Below are 8,230 nucleotides of genomic sequence, written 5' to 3'. Positions count from 1 at the left end.
TTATATGAAGGGTGTAACTTGAAGATCTATAGCAATGGCCTAGGTGCTAGATTCTGTACAAAATCAGTTGAAAACAGAGTAGATGATGGTTAGCATTTTATTCGTAGCTGTAGATACAATTAATTTTATCCTAATGATGTGGTAATATTCTCAAATTGTTGTGTATGTCACAGTTACTGTAGTCAATTGTCGCTCTGCATCATATTCGAGCTATTGCCTACTGGAGTATGCAAGTTGTGATGCCTTGTTTCGCCTTTACGAATTATGTGTTAATATTTTCCATCAAGCAGAACATTTCCCCTATTACTAAGAACTAACAAACTCTTGCCATATACAGATGAAGTCATAGGTAAAGATATGATATGCCAGTTCAAAAAAAAAGAAGGTTGATATGCCACAGAAACTCTTCCTGAGCAGCACAGGAAAAACTAGAGTACTGGACAATGTTAAGGACCTTTTGCTAACATAGTTACTCTGAACTACTAATCGAAAAAATGGTATCAACCAGTAATGAACATCACGGGCTCACAAATAATTATATACAGATGAAAGATGAGACCACACAAAGAACACCCCTTAATCTATTTTCCACTCTAACAGTAGTAATTAGTGGTTAAACTTTACCACTATGGCTGCATCTTGCACATAAACTCTAACAGTACTCTAGTTTCCAACGTATTGGATGAACCTAGGAATCGGAGGAACCAATACTCTAATTATATGTACATACCTTGGATCCTTGAGCTGTAAAGGACGATGGTCCGCTCTTATGCGGCCGTATCGTCGATCCACAGAGCTCGCTACAGAGACACAATGGCAGCGAGCCGCCGCTGGACATCGTGATCTGGATCTTGGGCGCTCGTGCTTGAACGCTGGAAACCACCCTGCAAGAAAAAACGCTGGAAACCGGAGAGGAAGAGGTACAGGAGAGGAAGAGGGAGAGGGGGAGAGGGATTCGCCTAATTTTTTCAGTTAATCCTAGCTCAGCCGGCGACCTCGAGCAGCGATACAGTACAGAGGAAAAGGGGATAGATGTTTGGGTTTGGGGTGTTGATTCAACTCGATTTAGCTAGACATGAAGGTCTGTTTTGCAAAATGTATCGGTAACTCCCCTTGCACCGTATCCTGTCCTTCTGTTTTTAGTCCAACGGCTCATGTTCCACTGGAGTACCTGGTGCACGAGTTGGTCAGGTGCACACGATACGTTCTCCATCCATATTAGTCTATGCATGCATGCCTACCCGCCAAGTTTGACCAGCAGTCAGCATCTAGGATTTTGACTATATTTTGACCAGTGCTTGCCTCGCCAGGCTAGCTGCCAAAAAGTTCCCCGTCTTTTTTCGTTGCCCAGTACACATGCAATGGTCATATATGTCCTCGTGCATGAATGATCACCGCTGAATTCCCATCAGTCTCAACCAATCAAATCAAATGTACCAATGGATATATATGTGCCCGGCTGTTCATGGAGGAGGCACCCAACCGAAGTGAGAGACCGGTCACTTCCGCCGGAGCACCATGAGCACTCCACCCTCGGCACATGCCTTCCTCGTCCTCCTCCTTCTCGTCCTCGCCGGAGCGGTCATCGCCTCCGCCGAGAATAACAAAGACTGTCACCCTAGCGATAAGGCCGCGCTCCTCGCCGTCAAGTCCGCCTTCGGCAATCAGAGCCACTTCGCCTCGTGGACTCCTTCCACCCCGTGCTGCGACTGGCACGACATCACTTGCAACGACGCCGGTCGCGTCATCATCCTCCTCTTCTTCGAGGATGTCAACCTCACGGGCACCATCCCGGACGCCATTTCCGGCCTCACCGAGCTTCTCGTCCTCAACCTCTATTACCTCCCGGCCATCTCTGGCCCTATCCCCAAGGGAATCGCCAAGCTATCCAAGCTCACCTCGCTCTCCATCTCTCTTACCTCCGTTTCGGGCCCCATTCCGTCCTTCCTGGGCGCACTGACCAAGCTCAACGACCTCACCCTCTCCTCCAACTCCCTCACCGGCACCATCCCGGCCTCGCTCGCGGGCCTCCGTTACTTAGACACCATCGACCTCAGAAACAACCGTCTCACGGGCACCATCCCGCCACTCTTCTACAACTCCAAATCCCCTATAATCTCGTACCTTTTGCTCTCCAACAACCACCTCTCTGGCTCCATCCCGACCGAGTTCGCTGCAGTCGGCTTCCAGTTCATCGACCTCTCCCACAACGCTCTCACCGGCGACGCGTCCGTGTTCTTCGGCAGGACAAAGGAGCTAGAAAGCATTAACCTGTCCCACAACGCCCTCAGCTTCGACCTCTCCAGCGTGGAGTTCCCGGAGGAGATGCAAGCCATGGATGCGAGCTACAACGCCATCCGCGGCGGCATCCCAGCGCAGGTGGCGAATGTAACGAACCTGCGGCAGTTCAACGTGAGCTACAACAAGCTGTGCGGCCAGGTTCCGGCCGCCTTGGCGAGGTTGGATGTCTACAACTTCCAGCACAACAAGTGCCTCTGCGGTGCGCCCCTCCCAGATCCATGCAAGAAATAATTTGAACGTCATTTCTGTCAACGGATGTCAGGCGGCCAGATGTATTTATGTAATCTTTGGATGAATAATGTGCTGAAATAAAGCCAAATGCATATGCGATTTTAGTAGCTCTTGTTCCGTCTATTTATCTTTGAACTCTGCTACAAGGCACAAACATTTGTTGAGATAAGAGTGAAGTCTAAAATAAACCTTGAGGTTGTAGAGACCGACGCAAATAAACCCTAATATCTAAATCCCTAAATTTGCTACCCTATATTTACAGATCCCAGGCAATCCCGACCTTGCATGAGTAAAATCTTGTTTAGTCTAATAGAAAATGCACAATCCCGGCCGGGATTGATTGATTGTTACTCTCGCTGACAACATTGTCCCACATGTCATCTCTATCTTCTGTCTCCAATCTTGTGAAACAGCGCCAGTTTGCATCGACGGCAGTGCCTCTCCCTGGCGACAGCTAGAAGCAACTACACGGCCCAGCGAGAATCTGACGGGCCTGCCTTGGAGTGGGGAACATGACCCCGGCGCCAGCTATATGGGTGGTTCGGCCGGACCTATTCACCACGAACAAGCCGACTTGTGGACCCGTATTGTCAGTGATAGTAACAGATGGACCCGGTTGGGATCATCCCTTTTCCCAGTGCGCCAAACACGTTGAGGGTTAGGATAGACCAGGATCAGAGAGGTAAGGTACCGACTTCAAAGATTTGGAGTTGAGGGTAACATCAAGGTTTATTTCACTCTTGAGATATAGAGTTATTCATTTTTCTTTAATGACTCAACATTAATATGCAGTACAAGTCTTTGCTTGTCTTGCTAGGGAAAGGAGGAAGAGAAAAGTCACTTTCACCTCCTTACCAGATTTTTTTTCCCTTCGTCGCCGCCACATCATTGGGTTCGGACTCTGAATCGCTCGCATCACTAAATTCTAGATGGGTCAAACTTTTTTTGGTGGGTAATACTTAGGCAAGTCAACACGTACACTAGGGTTGGCGGGAAGCCATGCCATTCATGACTTAGCCGTGGACTAAGGGCATCTTCAACATTGACCCTTAAACCGGACACCATATCACTCCGTGGATCGACAAGGACTGGTCCACGAACACTGATATGGGATCTGGCCATCCAACCCTGTCTCAAACATCCGCTTTTTAAGAAGAAAAAAAACAGCCAAATATCAGTGATAATCCAAGGATTAGTAGCTTCCGCCAACACTTGAAGAAAGGCTTTGTACCAAAATATGCATGACTCACTATGATAATGTCTGGATTATTAGTAACTTTGTTTTACCAAGCACTTGAAGAAAAGAAAAAAAGAAACACGCGTTTTGGCGGAAGGGGACGTGCATGCATGAAAAATGTCACGTACTAGCACAGTAATCCAAGTGAGTGTTGACGGAAGCCTTTCACATGCATGAAGAATGTCACGTACTAGCACTACTAATACAAGGATTTGTAGTTTTTTTTAGGTAAATGTTGTCGCTTTATTTAATCAAAAGCATTCGGAATTTCATCCGAGAGTACATCTAGAACATAGTCTGGGGTGTCACCCACCCACACCTTACACAAATCCTCACCTACGCCAACTTTAGCTAGCTTGTGCGCGACAACATTAGCCGAACGACGAATCCATGAAACTTTTGACTCTGAAAAAGAAGCAAGCAGGACCTTAATCTCCTGTATCCACGCTCCAGCGTTAGCGCGATCCTTGTGTGGGTTTTGCAACCTTTGGACGACACCAAGAGAATCGAGCTCAACATGGACCCTATTTGCATTGACCTCCCTCGCCACTTCCAGCCCCCGCTTGCAAGCCAGGATTTCAAGTGCTTCCGGTTCTACAATGCCAGTGATAAACATGACATAGCCCTGCACGGAATGCGCCTCCATGGTCTCGTATAACTGCTCCCGCCCCTCCCTTGTCACCTCCTCTATGCACAACTCCATCGGAGTTGATCTTGAGCCAGCCCTCTTCAGGTGGCCTCCACTTCTCCTTGACCGGCGCCGCTATCGGTCGCCTCTCCTTAGCATGAACTGCCGTCCACTCATTCATAAATGACACAACAGTGCCCATTATTTCATGTGGAGCAGCTATCGCCCTTCCATCCCTCGCTTCGTTTCTAGCCAACCATAGACCATATGTAGCTTGAACCATAGCAGCTCGCTCCTCATTGTCAGCATCAGCAAACCACCCAAGTAACCAGCTAGCTAAAGCACCCTGGGAGTCGATCTTGCAAGGTGGGATCGCCACCTTAACTCCCTTTTCTGAGTGAAGAAGCTGCCAGAACAACGCAGAATGTTGGCAAGCCCAGAAACGGTGCAGCACCGTCTCTTCTCGACCACACGCAACACAAAAAACATCGGGTTTGATGCGACCTCGGTGAAGTTCGGCTCCTACCGCAAGCCCATTCCTTATCATCCTCCACATATGGATCTTTGCTTTGGCTGGCGCATTTGTGTCCCACAAAGCCATATATCCCCTATGATGCGCCACCGTGCTCGAGGGACCCGGCTGTCCGGTCCTCGATCTGCTCATAGCCATTCGCAAGTGATACGCAGACTTGACAGTGAACTCTCCATTCTTTGTAAAATTCCACGCATGAAAGTCATCCGTTCCTGGACCCCCCCCCCCACTGCTATTTGCCTGATATCGTGTGCATCCTCGACAGAGAACATTGCATGCAACTTGTCCAAGTCCCAGCCCCGTCCATCATGTGCAAGCAGGCCCGCCACCTTGGTAATACCTTGGATGTATAGCTGACCCAGTGGCCGCATACTCCCCGTCCTTGGGATCCAGTTGGCGTGGTGGATCTGCACCGAGCTGCCATCTCCAATGCGCCATACAAGCCCCTCATTTAGTAAGTCCCTCCCATGGAGAATGCTTTTAAAGGTGAACGACGCGGAGGGGGGTGCTGTTGTAGATAAGATCGAACCGTCCTCAAAATAACGAGCTTTAAGCACCCTTGCGCAAAGAGATGTTGGCACCTGTCGAATTCTCCACACTTGTTTAGCCAGCAAAGCTTGGTTGAAGGCCTCAGGGTCACGAAACCCCATGCCACCATCTCGCTTGCCTGCACACATTTTTTCTAAGATATCCAGTGTACCTTGCGTTCACCATTCGTTGCCGCTCACCAGAATTTAGAGGAGATCGAAGTCAGGTTCCGGCACGTCTTCTTCGCGAGCTGAAAACAACTCATGGTGAAAGTGGGTACAGCTTGTAACCCAGATTTGATCAACACTTCTCTCACAGCTTTTGATAGACCTTGTCCCTTACATCCGCTAGCTTTGCCTTTCGAGCTTTCTATCACATATCTGAAAGTACCCTCCTTAGACTTCCCAACCAGTGTTGGTAGTCCGAGATATCGCTCACTAAGAGCTTCTGAATGAACTCCCAATATATTCTTTATTTCCTCCTTGTCATCCTCCTGATGACCTTTCCCAAAGAAGATAGAAGATTTTTGCAAGTTAACTTGTTGGCTCGATGCCTCTTCATATCTCCTTAGTATATCCCTCAATGTCACCATGTTATCATGTGACCCTTCTAAGAACACAATATTGTCATCTGCAAAGAGAAGGTGGGTAACATGGGGGCCAGTGCACCCAAATTTCACCCCCTTCACCTTCCCCTCCTCTTGAGCTTTTTTTAGCATCGCAGAAAATCCTTCCACACAGAAGAGAAAGAGATAGGGGGATAAAGGATCACCCTGTCGGAGCCCCCTGGAAGGGGAAAAACCTCGTGAGAGTCCGCCATAGAGCATCTCCAACAGCCGCGCTAAACTAGCGCCGCGCCGCAAATTAGTCGGTTTTAGCGTGCGCGCAACGCGGCGGGTCGCTCCAGCGGGAGCGCAAAAACGGCGCGTGCGCTATAACGAGTTGGGCGCGCTGTCGGAAACACTGCCCCGCGCGGTGTATTTCGGGCGCCTGCTACAGCGCGTGGCACACTCGACCGCTCACGCTGCACTCTCTCCTCTCCTCCTCCTACGCCCCGCGCGCGCCGGCGCCGGTGCCCTGCCACCCATGGACGCGCACACCGGCACCCCGCTGTACAACCGCGACCCCCCCTGCCGCCGCTGCCGCCACCGCCGCCGCCGGAAACCCTGTTGGGGAACGTTGCATAAAATAAAAAAATTCCTACGTTCACCAAGATCAATCTATGAGTTCATCTAGCAACGAGAGAGAGGAGTGCATCTACATACCCTTGTAGATCGCGAGCGGAAGCGTTCAAGAGAACGGGGTTGAGGGAGTCGTACTCGTCATGATCCAAATCACCGGAGATCCTAGCGCCGAACGGACGGCACCTCCGCGTTCAACACACGTACGGTCAGCGTGACGTCTCCTCCTCCTTGATCCAGCAAGGGGGAAGGAGGTTGATGAAGATCCAGCAGCACGACGGCGTGATGGTGGATGCAGCAGGGATCCGGCAGGGCTTCGCCAAGCGACTACGGGAGGGAGAGGTGTAGCAAGGGGGGAAGGGAGGCGCCAGGTGTCAGGGTGCGGCTGCCCTCCCACCGCCCCCCCCCCCTCTTTATATAGGGACCCCAGGGGGCGCCGGCCCTAGGAGATGGGATCTCCTGGGGGGCGGCGGCCAAGGGGGGAAACTTGCCCCCCAAGGCAAGTGGAGGCGCCCCCTCCCCTAGGGTTCCCAACCCTAGGCGTAGAGGGGGGCCCGGGGGGGCGCACCAGCCCACCAGGGGCTGGTTCCCCTCCCACTTCAGCCAATGAGGCCCTCCGGGATAGGTGGCCCCACCCGGTGGACCCCCGGGACCCTTCCGGTGGTCCCGGTACAATACCGGTGAACCCCAAAACTTTCCCGATGGCCGAAACTCAACTTCCCATATATAATTCTTTACCTCCGGACCATTCCGGAACTCCTCGTGACGTCCGGGATCTCATCCGGGACTCCGAACAACTTTCGATTTGCTGCATACTCATATCTGTACAACCCTAGCGTCACTGAACCTTAAGTGTGTAGACCCTACGGGTTCGGGAGACACGTAGACATGACCGAGATCGCTCTCCGGTCAATAACCAACAGCGGGATCTGGATACCCATGTTGGCTCCCACATGCTCCTCGATGATCTCATCGGATGAACCACGATGTCGAGGTTTCAAGCAACCCCGTATACAATTCCCTTTGTCAATCGGTATTTTACTTGCCCGAGATTCGATCGTCGGTATCCCAATACCTTGTTCAATCTCGTTACCGGTAAGTCACTTTACTCGTACCATAACGCATGATCCCGTGACCAAACACTTGGTCACTTTGAGCTCATTATGATGATGCATTACCGAGTGGGCCCAGTGATACCTCTCCGTCATACGGAGTGACAAATCCCAGTCTTGGTCCGTGTCAACCCAACAGACACTTTCGGAGATACCCGTAGTATACCTTTATAGTCACCCAGTTACGTTGTGACGTTTGGTACACCCAAAGCACTCCTACGGTATCCGGGAGTTACACGATCTCATGGTCTAAGGAAAAGATACTTGACATTGGAAAAGCTCTAGCAAAATGAACTACACGATCTTGTGCTATGCTTAGGATTGGATCTTGTCCATCACATCATTCTCCTAATGATGTGATCCCGTTATCAAAGACATCCAATGTCCATAGTCAGGAAATCATGACTATCTGTTGATCAACGAGCTAGTCAACTAGAGGCTCACTAGGGACATGTTGTGGTCTATGTATTCACACGTGTAT

At 50.4% G+C, this 8,230-nt stretch overlaps 1 protein-coding gene across 1 annotated transcript; it reads left to right on the top strand.

Annotated features, from left to right (window-relative positions):
• The first annotated feature begins 1,466 nt into the window (after positions 1–1,466).
• LOC123159562 (polygalacturonase inhibitor) lies at positions 1,467–2,639 on the top strand. Its single transcript, XM_044577390.1, has one exon. It carries the CDS (start codon positions 1,519–1,521, stop codon positions 2,530–2,532), a length of 1,014 nt encoding a protein of 337 aa, XP_044433325.1. The 5' UTR covers positions 1,467–1,518; the 3' UTR covers positions 2,533–2,639.
• The last annotated feature ends 5,591 nt before the right edge of the window (positions 2,640–8,230 follow it).

Source organism: Triticum aestivum, chromosome 7B (assembly GCF_018294505.1).
Source record: "Triticum aestivum cultivar Chinese Spring chromosome 7B, IWGSC CS RefSeq v2.1, whole genome shotgun sequence".
NCBI classification, from domain to species: domain Eukaryota; kingdom Viridiplantae; phylum Streptophyta; class Magnoliopsida; order Poales; family Poaceae; genus Triticum; species Triticum aestivum.
This window is presented reverse-complemented; position numbering and strand designations above follow the sequence as displayed.

Excerpts from the sequence above, each read along its gene's own strand:
- LOC123159562 (XM_044577390.1), top strand. The coding sequence starts at position 1,519 with ATGAGCACTCCACCCTCGGCACATGCCTTCCTCGTCCTCCTCCTTCTC.